This window comes from Struthio camelus, chromosome 1 (assembly GCF_040807025.1).
Source record: "Struthio camelus isolate bStrCam1 chromosome 1, bStrCam1.hap1, whole genome shotgun sequence".
Classification (NCBI taxonomy): Eukaryota; Metazoa; Chordata; class Aves; order Struthioniformes; family Struthionidae; genus Struthio; species Struthio camelus.
Window position 1 is genome coordinate 202,199,446 of NC_090942.1, and position 27,990 is coordinate 202,227,435.

The 27,990-nt window shown below is 37.4% G+C and overlaps 1 protein-coding gene across 3 annotated transcripts in view; it reads left to right on the forward strand.

Moving 5' to 3' along the window:
* MIPEP (mitochondrial intermediate peptidase) overlaps nucleotides 1-27,990 on the forward strand; it is a 77,174-nt gene that overhangs the window by 23,334 nt on the left and 25,850 nt on the right. For all 3 annotated transcript variants that reach the window (XM_068930218.1, XM_068930217.1, XM_068930219.1), the window contains exons 11-15: nucleotides 10,840-10,993; nucleotides 11,943-12,020; nucleotides 13,077-13,281; nucleotides 16,914-17,023; nucleotides 24,011-24,085. In XM_068930218.1, the coding sequence (XP_068786319.1) occupies nucleotides 10,840-10,993; nucleotides 11,943-12,020; nucleotides 13,077-13,281; nucleotides 16,914-17,023; nucleotides 24,011-24,085 (622 nt within the window). The remainder of the gene's footprint in view (nucleotides 1-10,839; nucleotides 10,994-11,942; nucleotides 12,021-13,076; nucleotides 13,282-16,913; nucleotides 17,024-24,010; nucleotides 24,086-27,990) is intronic.

The following is a 27,990-nucleotide window of genomic DNA, read 5'->3' on the forward strand; positions in this document are numbered from 1 at the left end:
TCATCCATAATAATTTTCTTTCTGTCAGCTTTCAGCAAGTCTTTTCCCTAGAAACTTGATCCCACTTCAAAAACAGAAGTCTTCTATTGATGGTAGCAGGATAGTTTACTTCAAAAAATTTCTTTTTAATTATGTTAAATAGCCTCTCTGGCTTTAAACCCACGTTTATAAAAGCTTAATATTTTTGTAGTTATAGTTTAAGTGGTAGAGAAAATATATGTCAATATAAATGTACACTTAACAGAAACCCGAGGAAAAAAGTCTGAAATGCAGGGTAGTAATAATATTATAAGAAGATAGAGTAATTAGGAGAACCTCAAGAATTTTGGCAGGCTGTGAGTAATAAAGCAGTGAATGCTAGAACATGCTTCAGCCTCTAACAAGTAAGAGGATGTCTAATATGTATATTATAAAAATAATAATACTGCTGAGTTTTAGGGCAGGCAAGTACCATAGTATTAATTAAATCTCATCACTTCTCAGTGAGTGCTGCTGCAGATAAAAGTAATTCTCAAGGTCCTGATTCTGCAGAGAAGTAACAGCTTTGCTCAGCTCTTCTGGGTCATAAAAGAAAGAATGCTGGAAGAGACCTTGGGAGGTCAGCTATTTGTCTTGAAGGTGGGATTGACTGTGCCTAAACCACTTCTGACAGTTAGAGGCATACAGCTGTTCTTAAGAACTGTCAGTGATGAGGTAGCCTAGCTGGTGTTGACTCCTGTTTTCCTAACCTTTGTTGCTCATGAGGCTAGGTTGTCTTTGCTGGCTATAACTCACGGTTGGGACTTTTGCCAAACTGTCAGAGATTTTATCCAAGTGGTGACTGGGATATGTTTGCAGGCTATTGCACTCTGTGCTGGTCAGTCTCTTTGGGACTGCCAAAATAAATGAAACTGGCCTTGGGGATGTACAAATCGATGGAAAATAAGCCTATTTCCTGCTGTATAGGAAAAGAAGCCACCACAGCAATTGTAGGCATTTTGGATCCCGGGCAGAAATTAGGGAATAACTCATTGGCTTTCTTGTGGATAGGCTGTAGATAGGCTTCTGGCTTCATTGGGGAAACAGGACTTTAGGTTTCTTGGAGGGATAGGGACAATACCAAGGTACTTATGGGTCTGGGGATCTTTTAAAGGCAAGTATGCTAAAAGCTGCAACTAATATTGAGGTATGCAAGTTGACTGTAAACTAAATAATTTACAGCTGTTTTTGTTAAATTATTTTTGGCTTAGGGAAGAATATTCTCTGTTGAGAAGACCATGTGGGACAAATGGCCCAGATCCTTTATAGAATATGTGAGAAAAATGTCATTCTATTCAAACTGAACATGGAAAATGGAAGAACTGAAAAAAACTGAAATGGAAAGATAGTGTAAGATTTAAAAAGAGCCAGGAACTCCTTCAACCAAGATGCTCATAGAGAAGGAAAACGTTCTATAGCTATTTGTTCGTAAGCAAGGAGAGGCATATCTTCTATTAATCAACTAATTTAGTTGATGGTTTATATAAAATGTTTTAAACTACCACAGTAGTGCAATTTCACAAATAATTTGTTACCTTTGTCTTTCCTGTTATTGCTCAGTACTTAGTTTGGTATTTTCTGTTCTTAAGAGTAGAAGGTGTTAATGTAAAACAGCCAAGCATGATACATGTTAAAAACATTGTTACAAGTCTTAAAATCAATAAGTATTCTTCCTGGGTTTTAGATGTTTTATTTGCTTGATGAGTAGTTCAAAGCAGCACTTAAGTTTCAAAAATCAGCTGTTTATTAACAAAATTGTGGAAGGATAAAAAAAATTGTTGATTTGAAAACAAAAGTTAAATCTAAAAGTCACATAAAACACTGATGGCAAACTAATAATCTGAATTACCCCTGACCCTCCTCCAAGAATTCTATGAAGTACAATTAACGAGAAAAAAAAAAGAGGAGTGTGAGAAGCAGGTGCTACTTTATGGCTGATGAGAGTACAAAGGCTTTCTATTACTATTATTTTTAAGAGATCCAGAGACTTCTATAAATCATGGTTAAGAGTCTCCCTTCAGGTAAAGACTTAAATTTCATAGTCTGGCATGTAATGAAAATTAGAAGGGTTTTTCCTTGTCTTGATCTCTTCAAGTTAACCTGAGGGGTTCACTTTTATCTTCAACTAACGAGTATTTTTTTCCCCAAGTTTCTTTGAAAGTTTTGAGGGAATCTATTTTATTATATACAGTTAATAGAGGTGATCTGTATTTTTATGGATGTCAACAGGAAAATAATTTTCCTCAAAAAAAAAAAAAAGAGAGATTACCAGGGACTACATTTAATAGGCACCAATAAGAATGCTTGCCAAGCAGCTAATTTGCAATTGTTAAGAGTATGAATGCTCATGCTTTAAAGAACAGTGATACTCAAATATTGCTAATGTCCGAGTTTATCAGAAGCATTCTTAATAGAATAGATGAAAGTCATGCTACACAGAATAGTCTTAGTTTCTTTTCAAATATTATAGCTTAAGTGAAAGTGGTGTTACAAGCCTGCATTTTATTTAGACTCAGTGAAGTCATACAAGCTTAGAAATAATTATTTATAATGACATACTACATCTTTGTTCTTCACAGGCGCACAGCCTTTTTGTTTGAAGCCTGCTCTTCTTGAAGAATAACCAAACCTCATTGCGTCAGTTAACTTCTTTTTTTTTTGAATTGGTTTGCCTACATGACTTCTGTTAAAAATAACGCCAAACTGCACACTGTAGAAGTAAGGTGTCTGCGTTTTTTAACGTTTGTCCTTTAATATAGCACAGGAATTTACATCCAAGAAGCTACGATTTTTTCTGGTATTTTTACTTTCTTTAGGAGAATAGTGAAATTTCTCTTTGTGAAGTTTCTGAGTTCACGTTCTGACATAAATTACATATGAAAATTTTCATTCTTTTGTGGAATTTGTTGCAAATGCTTTGGCTCTTGAAATCAGACGTACAGAGTGAATAAGATATTGGAGTATGTTTTAAGACATAATGAAAGCAAACCAAACTTCTTTTATTCATTTTTTTGATTCATTGTCTTTAAGAGTTTGGGAAATTCTGAGCATTCCCTGTGTTACACAATTCTGCAAGAACAACAGAATAATTTAAGGTTCATTATTTCCATGAAAGGGATTACTTTTAACTCATATTTTTTTTAAACTCAAAGTTGAAAGCTGAAAGTTTGGCATAGAGAAAAATATTCTTTTCCCCTGTAATGAAGACTTTATATAGTTATTGATGCTGTTTCTAATTTGTTCCGAGGGAGATTTATGTACTTGTGCCCTTTTTTTTTTTTTTTTTTACATAAATGAATCATAATATTTTCCTAAATCTAAAATAAAAGCAATCACATTTTTAATATGTGATCCGGTAAAAATGCCTTCTTGATTTCAGGAGGTTGTATTTTAGATTAATAATTGTGTTTTCTGGTGAGTTTATCTGTAATGAATAGAAAACTTGAGGTTTTTTTCCTTTTTCCTGCTCTTTCAGCTCACTTAAGTTCTACATAAGGACTTAAGAAAAATTAAATGCTCAAGTTCAAGGATGGTTCAGAAAACTTTTTCCAGCACTGTAGATTCCAAAAATCAATCAATACCAGAGCTTTGGAGCTCAGAGTGCATGGAAGAAAGCTTCCATGATCAGAAGTCTTTTCTACGGGGGATGTATATCTCTGCTAAGTTCTGTTGTGATTCATCATACCACTTGTCCTTTACCTATGTTTTCAAAGGCATCTTTTCACAGAAAAGGCTGTGTCCTTCATCCCTTTGGGATTCAGGTATGTAACATGCAGTCTAGTCAGGGAAGCTGAAGTTCCAGAGGGGAACAAGAGCTCAAGAGATACCTGAGCTTAAGACTTCTGCGATGTAGCTCTAGTTGGCACCTTGCTAAACTTGCAATTATACTGACATCTGCCTTTCCCTGGTAACATGGGTGTCGTAGGTGCCTATTTTAAGCACTCTGAATAACCTCGCTGGGGCCAAGAGCTCACACTTGACATGATGTGGCATCCAAGCAGGATGTTTGATTCTTGCCCTTGCTTGCTTGGCTCATCTGTTTCCTTTCTCTTCCTCACTCAGGCAGTGCGGTAGCTGTGTTTCCATGTATTTGCCAGCTTTAGACGCAACTGTAAAGTGTTCTGGTAGTGATGTTAGTAAGCCATATGCACTATGCTCCCCATTGAATCCTGCCTATCTTCTCAGCTGGTGTAGACAAGCTGCAAGTTACAGCATATAAGAAAACACAAGGCATTTCACTGCAGTTTTGTTGCCAGTGCAGCTCAAATTGTTTGTTGGTTTCCAGCATAGATTTTGGCTATATGTCTCCAGAATGTTAACCTTTTTTGCTAGTAGCAGTAACCCTTAGCAGAAACTTTACTGGTAGCACAATGCCTGTTAGCATAGTTCAATTTTGGTCCTAATAACTTCTTTTCTGATTTATTTTCACAAAAATACTTGAATGCATTTCCTGTTGGAGATAAGAACTGTAGCTTGGCTGGGTAAATATAGAGGCAGCTTGCCAAAGAGTGACCAGAAAGAATGTGTTTATATTAAAGCATCTGCTTCTTGCAGTTTTATTCAAAATTTTCATTAACTACTTGTTTTAAGTAAAAGGAACAAAACTGGACAACTGAGTCCACAGTCGGTAACCGCTTGAAAATGTTGCATAAAGTGGTTCTCAGAATGGTTGCTACTTTAACATCTAGTATAAAAATATGTTTGTATGCACAGTAGGGTCATCAACAGTTATTAATATGTAGATTATGAAAATTGCTTTGTTTTGACTAGTGAATAGTTGAATAGTTGTTGGGCAGTCTAAACTGAAATACTTTCGTAAATGTGTTCCATCTTATGTAGGGTCTTGTACTGTGTCAGTCGCTATCAGTAATTTATTAGCTTACTTTTTTGTTCTTTTATCCTCTCAGTAGAGAAATATGTGCAGTGGAATGCCTTGTTTTGGTAGAGTTTCACTGGGAGGCTTTTGAGTGCGTTTTCAAAAACACTTGGTTTCACATTTGAAACAAAATGATCAAAGAAATGCCATACACCTGAGATAGAAGATGGTGAACTTTGTGTTTCCCCCTTAGCTTCAGGAGAAATTCATTTTACGGTCTTGGATCAGTCCTCAGAAAGGCTCTGCATTCGACACAGACAAGCTCTATCTTTGTTACAGGATATTTTAAAAGTGCTAAAACAGTGCATTGATAAAAGTCTTCATGGAGTTTTATGTGGTCTTTGAAAAACCCGGCTTGGGTCACAGAGTATTTTGAAGACTTGAGACTCTTGAGCTGGATTAGCAATTTTGTTGAAAGCCATTAGAGGGAAGAGAAGTTTGGCTTGCTGTCACAATCTCGATTGCCATTGTTGCCAAGAAGCTGTGCTGCAGTGTTCTAGATTAGCAAGAATTTAAAGGCTGAAAAGTTGTGCCTGGGATATGTTGTATTATTGCAGGCTTGCTAAGGTGATGATGCTCTGAATCACTAAGGTGAGGTGATCATTTGTTAGCAAACAGATATTTTTTCCTGTTGTCTGGAAATGCTGAAGTTGCTTATGGCTGCTACTGTATGAATGCCTGGAGTCAAGAAAGGATCCTCAATAAGGGAGCGTGTAGTGTGTCTGCCAACTCTTCCAAATACTTTTCTGCCCACACCCTCTAGCCAAACTTCAGTTTTGCAGATCTAGGAGAGATTGTAGGGTTTCCTGTTTTGCTCATTGAGTATTCGTTTCTGGGAAGGATTTAACTCCCCATTGGCCTCCAAAATTATCTAGTGCTACGCTGTTCATTCTGCAGTCAGTAGCATTAAATCTTGAAGGTATGGGCTTAGAAAAGGGTAAATGAAATACTTGTTCTTGTCACTGAAAGAAATGATCATCTATTAACGCCACTAAATTCTGGGAACTGAATTTCTGGTTATACGATATCAGTTATGGAGAGCTAAGGTTTTGGCTAATTTCTGTTCCTAAATAAGCTCAAAGAAAAAGTTTTCCTTCAGTCAATGCAAGTTTTGGGTCAGGCTTTTCTCAATTATAGCTAGTCTTCCTTGATTGAGCAAGAGAGGTTTCATATATGAGGTAGAACCGAATTCGTAGGTTGTGGATTAAAATTCTGTTTTGGTGTCCAGAACAATTACTGGTTAGTGGGTATGGACTGGTGTTGGAGAAGGATTTTGAGGAGAAAATATCTACTTCCTGGAGTAGTAGTATTTTTTCAGCACCTGATACTCATTTTAAAGTATGTTAGCAATTATTATTGTCTGATTGTAGAAAAAATCCGTTACAGTATAGTATTTTTAACCACTTTCTTCCTAACTCTTATGATATTGTAATGGCAAGCCAAATTAAAAAAAAAAAAAAAAAAGCTTTGGATGCCAGATAACGTAAGATGTAATACTAGACACTGACTGCTATCAGGATTGTCCAGAAGTAATTTCGATATCAGACTGGTGTCATAAGACATTAGTGCTATTTGAGGATTTCTCAGCATCTTCATCTTTGATCTTTATTCACACACTGCTGTATTAGGCAAGGTGAAAGTAGGGAAATAAATGGGATCAGAACCAGAAACAATTTTTTCTGTGTTCTGTTTCTAAAATGTTGTTTCTCAAAACCCTTTGGCGATTTTGTTGGCACGAGGGATATTAACACGTATCTTTCATTAGGTGTGGGAGAGGTCTGATCCTGACAGAAGTGACAGACATTAAGTCTGTGTTGTTACTATTAAGTTTTTTGTTTTTTTTTTTTTTTTAAACCAGGGCCTCATTATACTCAAAATGATAGATTGTGACATCTAAAACATTAGCTGGTGTAGGGAGCTGTTTCTGCTGGGGAGTCTGCCTCAGGCCAGTGTAGACTTTTCTGTTACAGGTATTTTCATCTGTTACAGCTATTTTCTTGCGTGGGTGGATAAGTATCCTGCTTTTCCAAAAGACAGAACTGTGACAGACTGATTTTTCTCCCAGATCGGATAGTGACAGTTTATTACAAAATGCTTATAACAAAGCCTTCTCCCCATCTTCTTCAGAATGGGGTAAGTTCACTGGGACAATGCACACCTTAAGGAGTGCTGTAAATGAGGAAAAAAGTGGCATTTATTTGTCTTTCCATAATATTTTAGACCTTCTTTTCCATAAAGAAACGCCACTGCTTTCTCCTGCTGGCACGTATCTGCTTTCTGCAAGAATCTCTTTAACAGAAACAAAGTGAAACATAAAGTAGTTTGAGACCTTTCCTCCCTCCCCCAGCAAACACATGTTAATCCAGTAATTCAGTTGGGTGTGGGAATCCTTTGCAGTTAGCATGAAACATACTGTCCTCCTCTGATACAGCTGAAATATCTTGTATTGCACTTATGTGATCTTAGTCCTAGGCTCCATGTCACCTCTCAGGAAATTCTGAGCAACTGGTCTCTCTTGATATCACAGTTCTCTCTTGATTTTTCTTGCTTCCTACGTAAATGTGGCTTAATTTCATGAACTCTTTTCAAGCGTGCTGTTCTTGATTTTCTTACCCTATTCACGCCATGTTTTCCTGCTCTGGCAGCTGAAATCACTGGTAGAAGTTACATGTTTTAATTTCCTGGAACTGTGAAAATCTGATGGTTTGCTGTGTGTGTGAGCTGTTGGTGGAGCTGCGGTTTGCTTTACTGAAGTGTGCATTCGTAGAAGGGTGTCATATGGTTTCTTTCTCACAGTATCTAATACAGTCAACTCTCTTCTCCCAGCTGACAGGGAGGAAGTGGCAGGAGAGAAGGGGCTGGAATATTTTAAAGGATGGAAATCCTGAATGGTATGGGATGTTTGGAGGAAGGGGATATGAAGACACCGGATGGGCTTTGCAGGGAGTCAGCCCAGCTCCGTCTGGGTTGGTTAAACCAGGCCCTACAAAGAGCCCTTGTGGAGCCAGACCAGCTCCACATAGAATCACTCGAGTTCATCCGTGTTGCTCCCCTGGTTGTGGATGGTGCTCTGGTTGCAAAAGTAGCATTGCACAAATGCAGAGCCAGACCTGGCCTTGGGCTGCACCTGAATTAATAAACCCTTCTGGATCCCTGAACAAGGTCCAGCGAAATTTGAGTTGCCGTGCAGGAACCAGCGTGGAACCAGCAGGACTGGGGCAGAGCCAGAACTAACAGATCCTGGTCATCTGAATTGGCTCTGTGGAGATCTTACTCTGTCATAATCATATTATCATATCATAATTTATTCCTTAACTTAATTTGAAATAAATATTGTGATGTTTTATATCAGGATAATTATATTTCCTGTCTTGGAGGCATGTCTGTGGAGAAGTCCTGCTTCATGTTGCAGTAGTCTTTTATTGAGAAAGTACTTCAATAGTGAGCTTTTAATTTATGGTCAGTCCGTAGTTACAGAAGCAATTATTTGAATTACAAATGGGAAACTCAGCCTAGTATTCATGTGGGATGTAGTTTGAGATTTTAAAATAACGTGACAAAATCAGTCATAAACTATTATGGAGGTTGTTACAATGACTTGCAACTGGAAGATGGGATTTTCTTTTTTTCTTTTATTAAAAGAGTAATTTAAACAGATCTTGCGGTCTGTAATCAGGGAAAGCATCAGAGTAGAATCAGTGTGAGAAGCAGGAGAACAGTACTGAAGCACTTAGTGGTGGTTTTAAGTTTTCATAGAAACTTTCTGAACAGAAGAGAGTGATGCTGTAAATACTGGAGACATTTGAGATTCATCTGGTCTCTGCAACTCGCAAAAGTGCCACTGCCGAAGGAGCTGCAGCTCCTGGGAATTAGTGACTTAAAAAATCTCAGGATTTTTTTGTACAGCACATACACTGTAATTCTGTACTTCTGGGGGCTGTGTGTGTAAAGAGATACTGGTGTCTTTTATACTCAAAATTTCTATGGCTTATTACAGGAAAATGACCTCTTGCTTTCTTTAAGAGACTTGCTTCCAGTCTTTTTATGTAATGTAATCACAAATGACTTATAGCATGTTTAGTTTTGTTCTTCTGGTGCAAAGACCCTTTTTGGATAAGGAGCAAACTGTTGTATTGCAGTCTGCAGAGTGTTGCTATGCATCTTGAAGAAGTAATGCCAGTAATGTCAGTATGGTAGAGGCAGAATGTGGTTTGTTTTTCTATGTTCTGGTATAATGGAAAATAGAACAAAGTACATAAACTTTTAGCTTCTTGCATTTGTGGTGTGAAAATATGCAAGATCCTGTAACTGAACATACCTGCAGTTTTCAACAAATGTTGCCGTAGTGGTTGCAAAAAGCTGCCAGAGCATACACTGGAGATAAGAAAGGGATGGTAGAAAAATAAAGCAAAATACAATGAAATGTTCAAAAACAGGTGCAGTGGCTTTGAGAACTAATCCTACCCTGCTGTGCATCACAATTTAGTGAAGCTCTGTAGTGAATTGTAGCAGCACTTGTAAGCAGTGTATTGCTAAATTGCAGTATCCCAAGTGGACTTAGTTTTTAGGCCTTTTCTTTCGTGTGCGGAGGTGGGAAGGAAGGAAGGATAGGGAACTAAATGGATAGGGAGTAGCTATCTCTTTCACAGCTTGTCTCTAACGAAGCCTTTTGATCATGGGCCTTAAAATAGTGAGGTTCGAATGTTTGATGTTCAGCTGCTGTAATTTAGCTGATGCATGTTTAAATTTGAATGACTAGTTACTGTGTTGTTAAGAAGCAAAGCACAAGAGCATGAAGGAGGAAAGAATAGGAGGGACTGTGATCCTCCAGAATTCGTAGAATAGTTTTATTCTGAACCCCATCCCCAAATGGTATAAGTAACTTAACGCTCCTTTTTGGAGTGTGTATGCAAATTAAGGGAGCAAGAACGCTTTTGTCTTTTGGGATGCATGCAAAAGTGCAATTAGATTATACATTTGGTTTTGCTACAGTCTCCACAGAATTGCATGGCTGTGGCCAGCTTGGGTAAGTGCAGACTTTCAAGGGCATTCGTATGTTTGGATATAAACACTTGCAGTTTGTTTACTTTTTTGGGTCAGAGTCTCAGGAAGTTTGAGCCTGAGTAGAGGCTGCATGTATGCCTAATTACTTTTGTAAGTGTTTTTTGTTCACTCGTGAGTTTGTGCGTGTGCATGAGGGTATGTGGTATCTTCCTCCTGACGTGCATTATCTGTGCTACAGTGTCTTGAAAATACTTAGCTGTTTGATGTTAGGCTTGGCCACCTTTGAACTACGAGTCAGGTACTAAAATCTTAACGTGGCTTAAAGCTATAGGATACTTTCTACGTGGTTCAGAAAGTCCCAGGAGCTTGAGGCGTGATCCATACATGAGAGGTGACAGTGTCTCCCCTATATTCCTGTTGCTCCAGCCAAAGACAAGACTACAGAGTCAGCAGCTCCCACTGGTTGGTTTCCTCCCCTAGCTGAGGACTAGATTTACACAGCAGCTAAAGCTGGCTCCATTTTCTTATCAGTCACATGGCATAGCCTTCACATGGGAATGGCGTTTGAGGGCCAGCGGCCTCCTGTGGATCAAAAGCCACAGCTTGGCCACCCGTAGTGCTGCCGTGGTCAGTTTGAGCTATGTGTTCTCCACATCTCCAAGTATCATAGTGACCGTCTTCTGAATTTGGCATCAAAAACTAAACTATAAAAAAGGTTGTTATTGTGAAAGGCTGGGCCATACCTAGTCTGTGACTTAGTTTCACTGTTTGAAAAACAAAGCTGAGCATGCTCAATAAGGCCTTGAGAGGCTTGTCCGTTTTTTCACCACATCTTATGACTTGGTAGTGATGAATACAAGCAGTCTGTAAAGAAGTAGTTTGTGACTGTAGTTTATGTAGCTCAACTAACTGACTGGTTTGGATTTCTTTAATTTTCTTAGGTATAACATTGATCCTGGTTTGTACTGTCCCTTCTTCTCTCTTGGGGCGTGCATGGAAGGTTTGAACTCTTTGTTCAGGCAGCTCCTAGGAATCTCCCTTTATGCTGAACAAACCCAGAGAGGAGAGGTTTGGTCTGAAGATGTTCGCAAGTTGGTAAGTGTTGCTGTTCCCAGCATCTGAAATGACAAAGGGAAGGTTAGGCAGGATTGTCTGCTCTTTAAGAGCCTCGAGTCAGATTTTGTTTTTAAATTACTTAGACACCTATGCGTAGGATTTCAAAATGATCACTAGCTGTCTAATTTTAGTTGACGTTAGGCCTCACGGGCTTCATACTCTCTCCAAGTGCCTTTTATATGCTTGATATTTAATGGCTTTTAAGATATGTCTCTGTTTGAAGGATGCCTGAATCAGAATCAGTTTCTCTTTTCAGAGATTATTTTTGTACCTTTCACACAGCCTTTCTGAATGAGCCCTTTTGGTTTTAATTTGTAGATGGCTAGAGATGACTAGAATGTTATAGGTGTGTATTCTAACAGGGATTTGTCTTTTCTTTCTTTTTTATTCTGTATGTCATCTTTACCGTAGATTGTTTATTACTTCTTTATTTTCCTACCCTCTTTTTAGGGGAGGGTAGAAAAAAAAAAACCCGGCAGTTATTTACTCATCAGGTTCCCAGGTTCATCTGTTGTGTTCCCGCCTTGTATTCTCCACCATTCTCTGCAGTGAAAGCTACTGTTCTTTATATCCTATGGGTCAATTTATAATTACTGCTTTCTTTTCTTATTTTTATTTCCATGCTAAATGAACTGTTGTCACTCTTGACTTCTGAGAAATCATTTAGGGACTATGGACAGTGTTTATTTTAATACTAGTCTGTGACAGTAGTGAGTTTTGTAAGATGTAGGAATGACTGCTGTTTGAAGGACAAGCTCCGAGTCTTGTATATATATTTTTTCAAGTAAAATAAGCAACAGATTTTACATTAGAATCATTCCTGGATTATTTGTCATATATGCGTTATCAATCTTTGGATTAGAATAATATTTCTTTAATTTACACATCAGTGCTTTTACTGTGGGAAATTATGCTTTTCTTTTTTCAGGCTGTTGTTCATGAAAATGAAGGTCTGCTAGGGTACATCTACTGTGACTTCTTTCAACGACCTAATAAACCACATCAGGTAACATTTGTGATCTGTTTTCAGTGTGGGTTGTATGTGAGTAATGACTGTAGCGTTAGGGCTGCATGAGTTCAACAGAAGTTCAGCTATGTCTGGATGTGTAATAAACAAATTTAGACATGGAAACGCTATAACTTCAAATATGGTTTTAGATAAAATATTTTTGTGAATAACTTTTCACTTAGAAAGCATCACCTGGTAGGCTGAACTCAAACTGTTTGCACTACAAAATGGTAGGCACTATGAAATTTCATAAACCGCTGTTTAGAGAAATGGTAGATTTTTTAACACCTCTTTTCTGGCCTGCCATCTGGGAGTAAAATGCCCTCTAACTTAAGGCGAAAGCTCATCGTGACAACTAACTCTTATTCAGAATTCTACTCCAAACCGTAGATGATTCCAATTGTTGAGGCTGACTCACTTGCTCACTCGCTCTGTCTAATGCCAGTATATTAACTGTATGATGCAATACAACAGACCCTTCACTCTGTAGAAACATCTGCAAATTACTGCCTTTTATGAGTTTGTAAGTGGACAAATCTTAAATCTGCATTATATTTTCATGCATTTTTAGTGTAGTCTGTTTTGCTAATATTTCACAGCATATGTGAATGCTGTGCAGTATATTTTATAATGGAAGTTATTACTGAAGAATTAGGAGAAAATTTGAATATATAAATTGCAGAATAGCATATCAGTAATGTGCTGTGAGCTGGTTGTTTTTTTTTAGACAAATGGAGGAGTTTTGGTACTTGTAAAAAAAAAAAAAAAAAAATCTACACTTAAATTTTATTCTCCAAAGGAAGCACAGCCTTTTCGTGATGGATTAAGGTAGTTTTCTTACAAATATGAAGAAAATAATAGAGATGAGGGAACACTGTGAAGATTTGAGGTCAAAATTCTGTTCTGCTCTTGAACATTACCGTTAATGATAACTAAATTCAACTTGTGTAATTAAGTACCCGTTAAGGTTTAATTTGATACTTTCACCATTGCTTTAGTGTCATTAAAATAATGGCATTGTTCACCCGTATGTTTGCTTTTTATCTTCAAAAGGATTGTCACTTTACAGTTCGTGGAGGCAGGCTGAGGGAAAATGGAGAATACCAGCTGCCTGTAGTTGTTCTTATGCTTAGCCTGCCCCACTCAACGAGGAGTGCACCAACACTACTAAGTCCTGGCATGATGGAGAATCTCTTCCATGAAATGGGACATGCTATGCATTCTATGCTGGGCCGAACTCGGTACCAGCATGTCACTGGTAAGGAATTTAGAATAGTACTTTTTTGTTTTAGTTGAATGTTTAATTTATGGAAGAAGGGGGTACATTAAATAAAGGAAAAAGAAAAAAAGATTAACCAGACATGACAGAGTCATGTTGATACTTCTGCACCTTTACTGACTTGAGAATTACAGTATCAGATCCCCAAAAATTACCTAAAAAACAAACAAACAGCACTTGATTAGTCTTCCTCTCCTGATAAGAATTTTGGCATTTGTATCTCTTCTTTCTGTACAGCTAATTTTTTTTCTAGTCATGTTATCCGCTATCTTGCAACTTTACCTCATAGGCAGTTTATAATAAAGGAATAATGGGAGGACTGAAAATAAATTGAGCTAGCTTGTACCTGGTATAAAAACACAATGAATCCTAGGTTGGAAATGATTTAGGAAACTGAACTAAGGAAAGTTAGTAAATTAATTTTCTGAAAGGGTGCACACTGGCAATACTGCAGCTCTGTAAAGCCAGGCCTTTTCTAGCTGATTCTGATTAAAACAAGCTCCATAAATTAGAGATTTATTTTATCTGCAAGTGTGATTAACTGGTGGGCCTTCTCATTGTAGCTAAATGAACAGGAATGAATATGCAATCACAGCTAAGCAGATGAACAGAAAAGCAAGACTGTCATTTTTCATGTAGTCATTCATCTCGAGCAATGGTGGTCATTGTATTGGCTGACAGCTAGCAGGCTGCAGTGACCTTGTTCTGCTTCAGTTGTGGCAAATGGGTCAGAGCCATGCTCTGGTTAAAACTGCTCTACGTGCCAGTTTTCTTATCTTCAAACAGCCTGCTATATCTTCTTATACAGCTGCGAAATGAAATGTTTGGAGTAAAAATTTGTTTACTCGTTTATTACTAAAAAAAAAAAACAGCACAGAAACAACCCAGATAAAACTGTAGCACCCTTATCTGAACGATTATTTTATGTTACACCCTTTTTGTACTGCACTAACGGTAGTAAGGAGGGTCCATATTAGAGATACTTGTTACTAGCAGATGCATTGCACACAGAAAAGAAAAGAATCTTTCTTAAGTCTTCTACTTAATGTTAAAATAAACTGACTTTTTATCAATATGTTACTACTGGACAGTGTTAAAACAAACATGCACTGTATATGCTCTTTCGATAGAAGCTCTGAGTATTCTTTGAGCCATTTAACTGCTCTCGTCCCGCCCTTTCTCACACATGGCCTCACTCCTCTTGATCCCCCGAGCATTCTTGGTACTTCTGTCTCCCAAGTAACTGCTTCACTGGGGGTTCTGCTGATGCAGTGAGAGTATTATATGCGTATGCATGCCAGAAAGTCTTGAAGGGGCAGGAAATTGCTGATTTTGAGGCTCAGACAGTCCCTGAGCCCTTGTGTGTGGTTTCAGAGTTGCTTTCGCTGCAGGCAGTCGTGCTTCCTAGGGGGTGTCACTCCCGACCTAGTGTTGCAAAAGCAGCATCAGAGGCCACGCTCACGTGTTTCTCCAGAGAGCGTTTTTTTATGGTTTGGAACGTGTGATAATCGAGTGGCTCATCCCAGACGTGTCTGCTAGGGGCCATCTGCCCTCGTCAGGCACTAGAATAGCAGAGTGTGGAAATCAGATGATTACAGGCTACTAGTGTGAGAACAAAACATACTGAATTCTAGTTGAGATGAACTGAGTATTTGACATCTTCTTTGCTCTTCTGCCCCTACTTTTTTTTGATTGCATCCAGGAATATTCAGGAACCTCTTCTGCTACCAGTAAGCCCAAAACTTGGATAATACTGGGCACAGGAAATTTATGACTTAAGATGTGCATCTTTTCCTACCAATAATTCATTTTATTATACAAATTCATTGTTTGTTTACTGAAGATGTATGTGAAAAAAGATTCTTATTTTTTTAGTCTGGCTTCCATTCTATTCCATTTTACTTTACAGTGCAGTAGAGAATAGTTACGTGTGTCATACAGGAGGAATAACTTTTCGCAGATGACTGTCTGACCTTTTACCTTTCTGACTTTAAGACAGTGTAGTTTTCAGAAGTCTCTCTAGTGGTTAGAAGAAGAATTCTGTCACGTTATTAAGGAGGCCTGGGAAGGCATACGTGGCTAGAGGGACATCAGTGTAGCGCTGCAGGCACTCCTCTTGGGACCAGCCTTGTTTTAGGCTTTAGTGTTTTGCAGACAAAAAGGAAAAATGTAGTAATGAAATGTAATGGCATAAGAGAAGGATTGGGATGTTATACAAGAAGAACTGGATGGCTGAATCCTGCAGTGCTAGAAATAAAATGCAACTCTGAACTGCATAGTGCAGATCATGCATTCAAGGAATACAAAGAGAAGTTCTGCTCTCAAATGGAGCTTATCGTTTAACAGGGGTGGAAGAACAGAAAAATAGTTGTATGTGTTAGTGCAAGGCTTTGAATAGCTAATGGGTGCTGTCCGTGAAGAGGGGAAACGTGATCTGAGACTGTATCAAATGTGTTTCTGTTAGAAATAGAAAGTATTGGTATGGTTAAACTGGTGAAGCCTCATGTAGAATGTAGTTCTCTATCTCTGGTCTCAAGGTGAATTGAAACTGAAGCAGGTGCGGAGGAAGCCTACAGGACAATGGACAGTCTTTTGGACTTCAGTTATTTTGCCTTATGTTGTCTGAGAGAGAATATAATTTCTCTCAATTTAGGAGATAAGTAACTGTGGGAAAATGGTGTTTATACTAAAGAGCAGTATAAGTCTGAAAAATTTGATTCCAGATTATGAATTTAGGTTAAAAATTAGAGAAAGATTGGGAAAGACCAAAAGAGTGATGTTCAAAAATAGCCTCCAAGAAGGAATAGTAGAAGCAAAAATCATAATTGCCTTTAAGACAGGTTTTGAATATTGAGGTTGCCTCTAGCAGACAGGAGTAGAGGTGATGACCCAGTGGGTCTCTGTTATTGAAACAGCAGCTTTGTACATGTTTAAGTTTTGTGTAGAAATCAGAAATGCAGCTTTGGTTTGGTAATGGGTTACATAGTGAAAGTTACTAAGATGTGTAAGGTGCTAATAAAGATTAGAATAAATAAGATTTTTGTGAAAGTGCTTTTTGAAGATACTAACTGCAAAACAGTACTTCATTGCACGTAGAACATGTCTTGAATCTGCAAAAGAGTTTTCTCTGGATGATTAACTTTGTATTGTAAAGTGAGGTTAATATAAGGCATAAGTAAGCTCAGCAAACAGATGGAAGGTAAAAATCGTAACTGTGAATGGGATTAAGGCAGAGTTTTATTTACATTGTAGTTTGATTTAGGTTTAGGACAGCTAAATAGATTTGGTGTTTCATGTAGGGCCAGTTTGGCTGCAGTCTGGTTTAGTTTAAAAAAGGGTGTGATCCAGAGCTTTATAAGGTGCCTCACCCAGCTGTTCAAATATTTTGTTTTACTTTGTGATTTATAATAAAATGTGTAGGATTATAATGAAGCTTTTCTGGCAATATGTACAATAATGCTATGGAAATAAAATATTGACTTAATAAATGAAAGAACATTACAGTTCACCAGAGGTCCAAACTGAAAGCTGCAGAAACTTTTGAAAAGAGTTAACTATTTGTGTTAATGGAAATGGCTACATGTTAATACGTTCAATTCTTCTACCTCTAGGAACCAGATGTCCTACTGATTTTGCTGAAGTTCCCTCAATTCTGATGGAGTACTTTGCAAATGACTATCGAGTGGTTAACCAGTTTGCAAGGCATTATAAAACTGGACAGGTAGGGAAAATTAATATGTAAAATATTGAAAATAGGGTTAAAGGTATTCAGGAAAAAAATCAAATTTCCATGCATTATTTGTTTGTAACGCTTAAAGTAGAAATAACCTGTGGATATAAGTTATTTTAATTATTCAGAAATTCAGAGAAAGTATTACTGTTCTCATTGCAGAAAAATGTAATCTGTAAAAGAGCATCAGCTCCTTAAATATGAAGTTCTAATTATGTATTTAAAACTTTCAACCCTTTTTTTCTTGGTAAACCAAAATTTAATGTAGTAGATGAACTGCTTCTCTTCTGATTCATGTCTTGTGGAATGTTAATTTAATTGCAGGTAAGTACTGACAAAGATAGTAATTTAGTATCAAACTGTATAAAGTCTGTCTTAAAATAAAACTCGGGTACCAAATCATGGAAAACATGGAAACGATCTGCAGTGCTAAAACCCCATTTTTAGCACAGTGTAGGGTAGGGTTTGAAATATTTTGTGATACAATTGTACTGCTTTATTTAGGATATTAGATAGTTAGATCCTGGCAGTCATGAATCTCTGTATTAAAACTCTGATTCTTTTTTACACAACGTTATTCTACGGCAGTCTAGTGCAAAGGTCCACTTTCTGCTAGAAGTTCAGAAAACAGTGCTCTCTGGAACAGGGTGATTTTCAGTGGCTGCTAATTATTTATGCATGGCAGCATAGCATGATTTATATTTGTGCAAGCATTTCAAAAATACAAACCAGTAAACAATAACTACCACAAGATCTTTTTCAAATGCTTTTCATTGAGGCAGATTTCAGAGTACTCAGATGTTGCGATGACTAAATAGCAGACTACAGATCACTGTGAAAACAAGAAAGCTTTTTAAAGTGTGTGACGTTACACTTTCTGTAAGCCTTTTATCCAGTACCAAACATTCGGCATGTTTCAGTATGATGGAAGTGGAATTATGTTTGCCTCTGCTGTAACTGTTCAGTTAGAAAACAGTTTGCATAACTTCTATTTTGATAGATACTATCTGAGAAATTTCCTCCACAGATCTGCTTTCTTACAGTGCAGTTAATCCTGCTGAGCATTACAAAGGTCTGCTTGAAAACTGGGAGTTACAAGTACTCAGTTTAGGAGTGTTAATCATTTGTATGTTTGAATCCACGTATTAAAATATTGCTTTCTAGTGTTTTCTGTGAAGTTTGTGCAGTGTTTAAACATTATGGAGTTAAATCTCATTGCTTATGAATTCAGAGAGTGAGCTTGAGTAAAACATCTGAGAGGGATTTGTGGAACGTTATTTATGGCTTTGTGTCTACAAAATGGCTTAAGAAATCTAAACCATGTTTTGTTGCAGTGCAAAAGCTAAGAACCAGGCACTGTATCTCATTTGGCACTTCCAAAAAATGTCTTCATGTTTATTGGTGGTGAAATCTTGCCCTTTCAGAGAGCTATTGAGTGAGCTTTAATGTAGAAATTCAATCTTAAAGGGGGACAAGAGTGGATTATGCTGGAAGATTAGGAAAAGAGCCTGAAACTACTGTGTGGCTCTTGAGGGTTTTAGACTGCTTCCTTTTAATTGTGGGTTGTTTTTCTTTTTTGAATTTAGAATGTATTTTTAAACGATTATCTAACATATATAAATCTGCTTTTGCTTATGCTGATTATTCTAAGCCAGATTTAAGAAGTTGATACTGGATTTCTGTATCTGTGATTTAAATACAAGTAGATTGAAGTAATCTTTTCTGTTCGTGACGTTGTTGTTACAGCAATTACTTACATTGGTTGTATGTAGGTTTCCAAGTACTTGGAATAGTAAATCCCTACTCTCTTACCTTTAAAACTTCACAAAAATCCTTTTGGGACTTACATTTCCTATGTTTGTTCCTAGAGTCATTTTTTTGTACGCATATAGAAGATTTAATCAACATTTTCTTCTCCAGTTTTTGAGCTATTTGAAAGAAAAAATGAGTCCACTTTACCCCATTTTCAAGCAGGAGTAAGGAAGCTGGCTGAGAAACAGTTAAAATGTGAAATTTGGAAAGATTTTTCATGCAAATTTTGTTCCATATGATAACTTTTATTAAGTTTCCTCTTATGAATAAAGAGATACCAAGCTTTTCTGTGCAAGAAGAGTCTTTCCTGCAGTAACTGTACCACCAGAGTTCTGCTACAGGTAGACAGAAAGAGGATTTTTTTACTGACCTGACTTCATGTTGAGGTAATTTGAAAAAGTGACTTTTTTGGCATTGCTGCATCTATGCGATGGTTTTTGCATGGAGGTGTTGAATTAGGTGGTATGATTTTAACACTCCTACTAAACATAATTATGTCAGTGAAACTGTAGTGTAGTCTCTCTCAGCTTCCGATTGCTTTTGTCATAAAAGCCAATTGTAGAAGGACTGGTCCTGAGCTGCAGTCCTCACTGAGGATCAATTCTTTCGTTTACGGGAAGAGGCGGGGGGAAAGGGGTGTTGTTTTGATTGTTGAAACATATGAACTGTTGAAAACTGTTGAGTAGCATTGCAGGAGAAAAAAAGATTCTATGGGAAAGTTTTCAAAGATGAGAATTATTGTACACACAGATGTGGATGACAAGGATCTGACCCGAAAATGTTGAAGCTGATAGAAAGCCTCTCTCGGCTTTCTGTGCATTTTGGACAGTTCTGCTGTGAGTACTGAGGAGCTCAAGAGCTTGCAAGTTCATCTGGCAAAAGGAGCAAGTCTTTTGAATTTAGTTCAGAAAGCTGGTCAGCACAAAAATATTTGTTCCAAGAAAGTAGCAAGCCTATTTTTTTTCTTTCATCTTAACCCAAAACAAAAAAACATGAGAAAAAAGAACAGAAAGGACTGTGTTGATTAGTTACTCAAGCTGAGTTGCTCAGGTAAGCTCGTGAAGTCGAGACATACCAAAATGAGCTTGTAACAATGTTAAATAGACGATCTGGTAAATGTGTACCATTCCATCACTGTGTTTGTTTGCTTAGTTTTGTTTGTTAAATGCATGGATATGTGGTCGCTCTGTTGAGCTAAATCATTTTAAGCTTGTGTGTCTTTTGGAGGCTCTCTTGAACAAAAGCCAGTGTTTCAGCTGTTCAAATTTGAACTTCATTTTTCAAGAGATGGAATTACAAAGGCAGTATTGTATCAGAGTGATTATAAGAATAAACCCACAGATAGCAAACAGTCTTAGCATGTTCCTGTTACTGCATAGCAGTAAGGAGTTAAGCATGCCTTGGGAATCTGGAACACAGGGAATTTTGTTCTTTTAGCCACCATGGCAAACGTGCTGAAAAATTCATGCCAAGATCTTAATGTTACTTAACATAAAAGGAAGGAAAAGAAGAACCCAAAGTAAAGCATGCAATGTTTAAATTTTAAAAAATGAATGGTTATTCAGTATAAATCATGTTAGCCAAAGCGCTGTAAAGTCCTTTGGAACGAGGATGACAGTTTGACTCTGGTTTTATCAGACAGCTCATCTTTCAGGATAAAAAAAAGAATCCTGTTGCTTTTTTTTTTTTTCTCCATTCAGCTGCTTACTAAGGAGCTATGTGAGATCCTAACAGAGTACGAGAAATAGTTTCTATTGTCTAAAACAGTACCTCTTCCTCAGTACATTCGAGACCTCAATGTATCTGTATGCCTGACATTCACAGACACAAACTTTAGAGTGAAATAGTGGTCTTTGAAAAGACCTTCTGCAGTCTAATTCTAGTTCTCTGAAGTCTTAAGTTTTACAATCCCCGAGGTGCTCTGGGAAGAATAAGTGATCTCCTCTTTATCATTCTTTCAACTTAATCTATTTTTACTACTTTTTTTGTGGTGTCAAATTCTGCTTGGCTTGTGAGTTACGATCACAACATAATCTGTGATCTAGATCCATTGCCCTGTTTGATTTATACAAATACAACATTTCTATCTTTCTCCTGTGCTTTTTTGTCAATAGGTATTGTCATAAGAGAGATTTCCTCTTAATTTTTATCTGCTGCAACAGTAGCGTTTGATCTTCAAGGCGACTACAACTTAACTTACACAACTGTGAATGCAGGGAATGCAGCAGTAGAAATTTGTTACTGCTACTTTTGATTTGGCATTTACGTGAGAGGCTTGTCTGATTAGTAAGCGTGTCCTCTGCTGTGAGTTGCTTGTGTTGCGACTGCACCCCGTACGGACAGTAGAGGCAAAGTAGATCTACATTGATTGTTTGATACTCACAGGGCTGCAAAAAATATAAGAATTTTCTTCAAGGCTCTTGGTATTATCTACGTTTTGCTTGGTCTCTAGAAGGTGGTGCTAGGCCATCTCCTGTGCAAAGAGAATTGGGCAACTTTGAACGTTCTCTTTGGTTAGTACACCAAAACCATTAATGATCATTTCTGGTTTTCCCCTTAGGAATTCAGTTTAGAATATGACAGACGCTGATAGCAGAAGGTAAAGAAGAGATGGATGAATGCAGAGGCTGCCTTTTCAGTAGTCTCCCCCAGCTATGGGCAGTACAGTCAAAAGAAGGCAACAGTAAAAATGTTTTCTTGGGAGTGGGGCCTGTAAGGAATGGTTAGCTGTGAACTGAGACTTAGACCTGCTTCAAGAGTTTCTGGAGCAAGGCTGGGTGTGACTGTCTCCCCTGGGTTGGTGCGCAGTGTCCGTCCTTATCGTGGAACCTTTCTGCTCTGTGTGCCCGGGAGCTGGGAACTTGGATTTCCCAATTCGTTACGGATCTATGGGACTGTGGTTTACCAAAGTGCCAATTAGCAAAGCCTGAGTGTTTTTTGTTCTATTTATTTTGTGTACCAACTGAAAGCCTGCACACTTAACCTCCTCTTGCTGTTCCCTAATACAGCTGAAATATAAAATTGGAAATCCATTATGCTGAAAGAACTGCTTTGACCTTAATGATAGGAGTGCTCTTGACTTTAACATTATTTAATTATAGCTGCATAAAATATACACATTTGCTGTTGCCAAGCTTTTGGATGTTCAGCTTTTTTAACAATGAAGCGTTACAATTTAAGAATTCCCATCCTGTATCCAAAATACAAGCACCCCTAAAAGAAGTCCGTTTTGTCTTATTCTATAGTGCACTACTTCACTAGGAAATGAAAGCTTCCAAAAAACTGTCACCATTTTCTGATAGGTTTGGTGCTTAGAACAAAATACGTTCAAAATGTTGTAGGTTTCATTACACAAAAGAAGGGTTTTTCCCATGACAACTAAAACTGTGTTTACTGCAAACCCACATGTGCTTTATTTCCAGAATGAAAAGTCATTGAAGTACATGCCTCATATGGCATATTTAAGGGAATAAGACACGGCATGATCATAGCACCGGGAGAAGAGCTACCCAGCCACAATACTTCATACCATTTGCAAATCTTGCTACCTTACTACTTGCCTTAACAACCTTTCTGCACAATTAAGTACTGTTTTAAATACTGCTAGATCCAGTATGGAACCTCAAGGTAGTCAGCTGGTAACATCTTTATTACATTGAACAGTTGCCTGTTGCCTCCTACTCTAGTGGTCCAAAATCATCCTGTAATTTGAAGTAGAATTTTTGTATTTGGGAAAGGTAAATACTGACATAACAAGGATACACCGTAAGACAGATGTTATGTTCATTCATTCATTTTCTGTGTTGAAATTTAACAGCTGTGCGCATCTACGACAGGCAAAATAGTGGCTATTGTTGTGTACTGTTCTCGACCCAGCTAACGTTTATCTTGGAAAAGAGGTTACAGACCTTGGCAAACTACTACATAAAACAGCTGTGCAACTTGAGAGTTTTTCTTATCTGCTTTAACATCCAGATTCCAGAGATTGATAACATTTTCCTCACTTAAATATAATTTTTACAGTTAAGTTCTGTGAACATCAGATGGTTTGTCTTGAAGTCATATCATTTGCACAAATCTAAACCTATGGCCCTGCCATCAGAATCTGTAAACTTTGTGTTTCTTAAACACTTCAACACATTATAAAAGCGTAGGTATGTTTTTAGAGTTCAATGTGATACCAAACATCTGTATTGCATTGAACAACCTTCAATATCTTTTTAAATATTTCTGCAAGAACTCAGTTATTTTAACCAAATTTAATATATTGGGTTAATAAAACTGCTGGCAAAAAAGAACACGCTTACTAGGAAGACCATTTTTTGAAAGGCTTCAGAAAGCACTGGTAAGAAGCGTAAGGTCAAGCATTCACATACAGGCATTCTTAAAAACCTGACATTAAGCAATCTTTGGTGGTATTTCTAGAGATCTGGATAGAAAGTCAAAAGGAGTTTGCTTAATGACTTGAAAAATGTCTCATTTTCAGTCTGTGGTAGCATGGATAATTGGAAAATTTTGAATTACTATGTAAATGTAAATTACTATGCAAATTTGTTTAACTGTGTAAAAAGTGGAATAAATTCAACTTTATTAGAAATTTCAGAAGGTAGATATTTTCTGTTCAGTGTGACCAAACATTTTTATGTAGATGAGGATAGAAAGGCCTAGTTCTGTCCCAGTTGAAGTTACAAAACCCTGCTGGCGTCAGTGGGAGTTGTGTGGGGATCCAAGTAAATCTTAATAAACTATGCTGAAAGACCAACAGGAGAATTTACTGTAGTATCTGCTATTGAAGATTAGATGGGATGACATGGGAAGACTTTGACAGTCCCATCTGTTGTTCTTGATCTCTAAAAATAGTCATAATAGTTTTAACAGGCAGACAAGGGAACAGAAGATCATTTTATAAAAAAACAAACACTGAGACGCAATGATACCTTGGTTATTATGTAAAGTATTGTATCTTAATTTCCCATTTAATACTTTGTGCAGAAAATGAGATTTCCTTCCTCCTTGTTAATTCCTCCGTGCAAAGCACTTTAAAAGTCAAAGATGTTTTTACTACCACGAGTCTTTTCTGTGTGTCTTAAGCCTTTGCTAGTAATAAGCATAGTATTTACAAACTTTATTACTATTCTAAATACGTTCTAACTTTTTTTATTCAAGCCACTACCGAAAAGCATGGTGTCAAGACTGTGCGAGTCCAAAAAAGTGTGTGCTGCAGCTGATATGCAACTCCAGGTATGGTCTTTGCATTCTAGTCTCTAGTCTGTATCCGGAACTTACAGAAAATACTTTGATTTCCTACAGTTTTCAGGAATTTTTGTTTTAATATAAACACGTGTTATTTAAATACATTCAAATTACAGAAAGTGAATGCTTTTTGACACTCATTTTAATGTATGTTTTGCTTAATATATTCTGTGCTATTTGAAGCCAAATGCCTAAATGTGTGGGACAAAATCTAACTTGAAAAACACAGCTTTTAAAAATGATTGAATTATCAGAATTCTCAAATGTAGTTTAAGTTTGAGCTCGTAAATGCACAGAATCATTTAAGAAGAACTCGTTGCAGTAGTGGAAGTATTGTACACCTTTAGGTCATTTAAATGTACCAGGGATGAGAGATACAGGGCACCTTAAAATCAAACTTATTTAATTACTAGAATATCATTTGAGATCATTGTCTTCTGCAGCTCCAGAATGGAAGTGGCAGGTTGTTACAAAAACACTGCTATCAAAATTGGTGACTGAGCTATAAGGCTGAACAGCTGATAGACTTTAATTGCTGCTACTGACTTTGCATATCACCAAACTGCTGCATGCAGTTAAAATAAATGGCTAACCCTTCTTTTTAATTTGAAATTAGTATATGCTCCCAAATCTTTTTTAGTGTTTCTTTTTAGTAAAGAAAAAAACTTACCTTATTTTGATAAAAGTATAAAATGATTCTAAAAATACAGCAAATGTAACAAAAAATATCTAGAATCAGATATTTTTATTTGGGACAAGATGTTTTGAATATAACTTTTATCAATGACCAGATAGATCCTTGTGCTTTTGTTTTTAACTTGAAGTCGTTCAAACTTCTCTCTCACAGTGTTATGAGCAGTAATTAAATTCATAAACCTCTTTTTTTTTCCTGTGGAGAAATGTGATTGATCAGTCATTCCCATAAATAAACTACTAGTTTTGCTTTTCTTCAAAGGAAGTAAAGGAATTTCCGGTACTATCTAAAATGGGGATTTAATTTATTTCAGCCCTGCTACAGGAATTCTCGGGTGTGAACAGTAACGTTAGCATTTAGTCGTGGTTTTTACAGTGGGAGTTTGGTTGTCTTTAGCATGCTATAAGCTTCTGCTGTGTGATTTTTGTGATTTCTTTTTCTTTGCCTTCCCTTAAGCCAGAAGCATTTAATTTTTCTTACTACAGTTGGCATTAGGTGAGATAACTCTATTACCTCTGTAAAAGGTAGTCATTATTTTTGAGATGTTGAAAAAGACAATTTTAAAGATAAGGTCTTTGTAATTCTCCTATTTGAAAGGTGCCTAAATGATTGTAACTGTATCTACGTACATGAGTTACACTGAAGTTCATTTAAAAAACAAATTAGTTAAGTATTTGCATTTGGCTGTGTGCAGTGGTTTTTAGTGGTTTAATACTAATCAAAACACTTGAGTGTGGACCTGTGAAAGTATACGTGTCAGTTACACTAATTAAAACCAGACTTACGCTGTTTTGAGTGTGCGTGGATTTTTCATTGGTTTAACTTAATGGATTTTTAAATTATGCTTTCAGTGCAACGTTTGTTGTCATTGGCCAATGTTGGTTGTGCAAGCAGTGTGAACAAGAAGGTACTACATGTGCTTATATACCTCTGTGACATGAAAGTAATTGAATCCTCTCTGCAAGTCTGATTTTGAAATGCACATTTCTTCGTCTGAAAGGTTCTCATATAGACATATAGATGAAAATCTATCATCCAGAAAGAATGTAGACAAGAATATAATTAATTAATGAACAAGTTTTTGGGGAAAAAACAGTTCTGTATCAAAACAAAATTTTATACTACGAATGCTTAGGAGTGGATGTCTGTTCAGGAGTTCCACCAATTTAGAGTAATTTGCCAATGTGCAGATTAGTAACTGATGATGATCAAGTGCTTTTGCATGCCCAGTTCATTGATTCTGTATCTGTATAGATCTGACAGACTTAGCATTTAGTACATATTTGCTGCATACCTGTCACAGTTTGAGACCACATTGTCAGCGTGGAGACTACATGGGCTTGGATACCAGAAGCACTTTTAGTCACAGATATATTTAATATATCTCTCTGACACATCTTCGCTGGCCTGTGGTGGGAGAGATGGCGCAGTCCGGAAGGAAGTCGGGGGTTGGCGTGGTGGTCCCAGCATGCGCTGCCCACCCCGTGGGCTGGGCTGCCGGGTCCCCCACGCTGTCAGCCCCCAAGCACGTCTGCCACCGGAGTCTGTGCCAGCTCTCTCCCGAGCGACTCCGGATTCCACAGTTTCAGGGCTGGGGAGAGGATACCCACTTCTGATGGACTCAGATTCCTGCAGCACCTGACAATTGTGCGCCTCTGCTGCTGGCGCTTACAGTCTGCCCTTCCGGAGGGTTCTCCATCCACTGGCAACAATGCAGTGATTAACAGGCTGTTTAATTACAGGGGGGTAATTTGGGGGTAAAGTTCAACCAATCTCAACCCATGCCAAATTACCACAAGGCCATACTCAACGATATTATTTATTTCCTACTCTTAATAGAATATTTTTGGCGCTTCCACTTGTAGTGCCTGCAGAAGTATACACTCGTTCCAAAAGAGATTGGGTGGCAAAACCATTCTGTTCATTAATTCAGAAAAAATGTCCCAGAGAAGTTGATTGCCTGGTAAATATGAAGTGCACACATTCCTTTGTGGAAATGTGTATTGTTACTCATACAGGTTTGAAAGTATAATCATTCATTTAAGATAAATATATATTTTAATCTGCTGATGCCCTACTATATGTGTACTACTAAATCTATATACTTGAAAAAACACCATGCATGCAAATTTGCAAAAATACCTGTAGGTGTTTATACTCAATGACTCTAATACCTCCTCTTCAAAATTAGGAAAGAGTGTATTCCATATGAAGGACTAGGTGCTATGCATGCAGTATTTGATCTTTAAAAGAAATAAAAATGCTTATGAATTTTCCAGCAATGGGAGAATGGCTAAAGGTGCATTTGGGATCTATTCAGAAAATAAGTCGGATGAAAAACCAATGTCTTTTCATATTTTTATGTGCTCATCATAACTATAGGATCTCTGCATTTTCTTCCTGCTCATGTAATTCAGTTAGTAAAGAGGAAAGACACAAGAATCCGTATGTTCTTCCATAAAACTTTTACAGTGCAGAATAAGTTTCAAAGTCTTTCAGTCACAGTAATTTCACTGGAAAATGCATAGCTGTTTACACTTCAATATTAATAAGAAGACAGGGAGCTGGAAAGAACTGGAATCAAGTTAATACTGATGTCAGTGTCAAATGGAAAGACAGTATAAAGATAACCTTTCTATATTTTAGGTCTTTTGGGAGATATGTTATACTGAAAGTAGAAATTATCTTCTGGCTGCTGTTTAATATCAAGTGTTAGCACGCTTCTCAGCCGCATCACCTAAAATCCTGTGGCACTGGGATGTATCTCCTTTTCCCATTTCAAAGGCCCTGTGTAAACACGCAGAACTGTGGTTCATAGATGGGAATGCTTATGGATATAAAGTTCATTCAAGTTTATTTTCAGGGATGGATTTTTTCACTGTGCTCTCCAGGTGGCCTGGCTCATAGCTTTCTTCCCACGCTTTACATGTGCCAGGATAGGGGAAAGCTTAGAGCTGGCTTGAGTGACTCATTTCCCTTGCTCTCTATTACCACATTGTTCTTTAGGCAGCCCATTTTGCTGGCCTTCAGTTCTCGTTTCCCCACTTCCTGGCTTTGAGCTGAGCGCTTGCTCCAGCTCTCTGACCGCAAAACTACTTGACTCCAAATTCTACTGTGGAGAAGGTCCACTGCAGTGTAGTCTGCTCCAACTTGTGAGGAGCACTGAAGAGCAAGGCAACTATAAGCAGGTCCTGTCAGA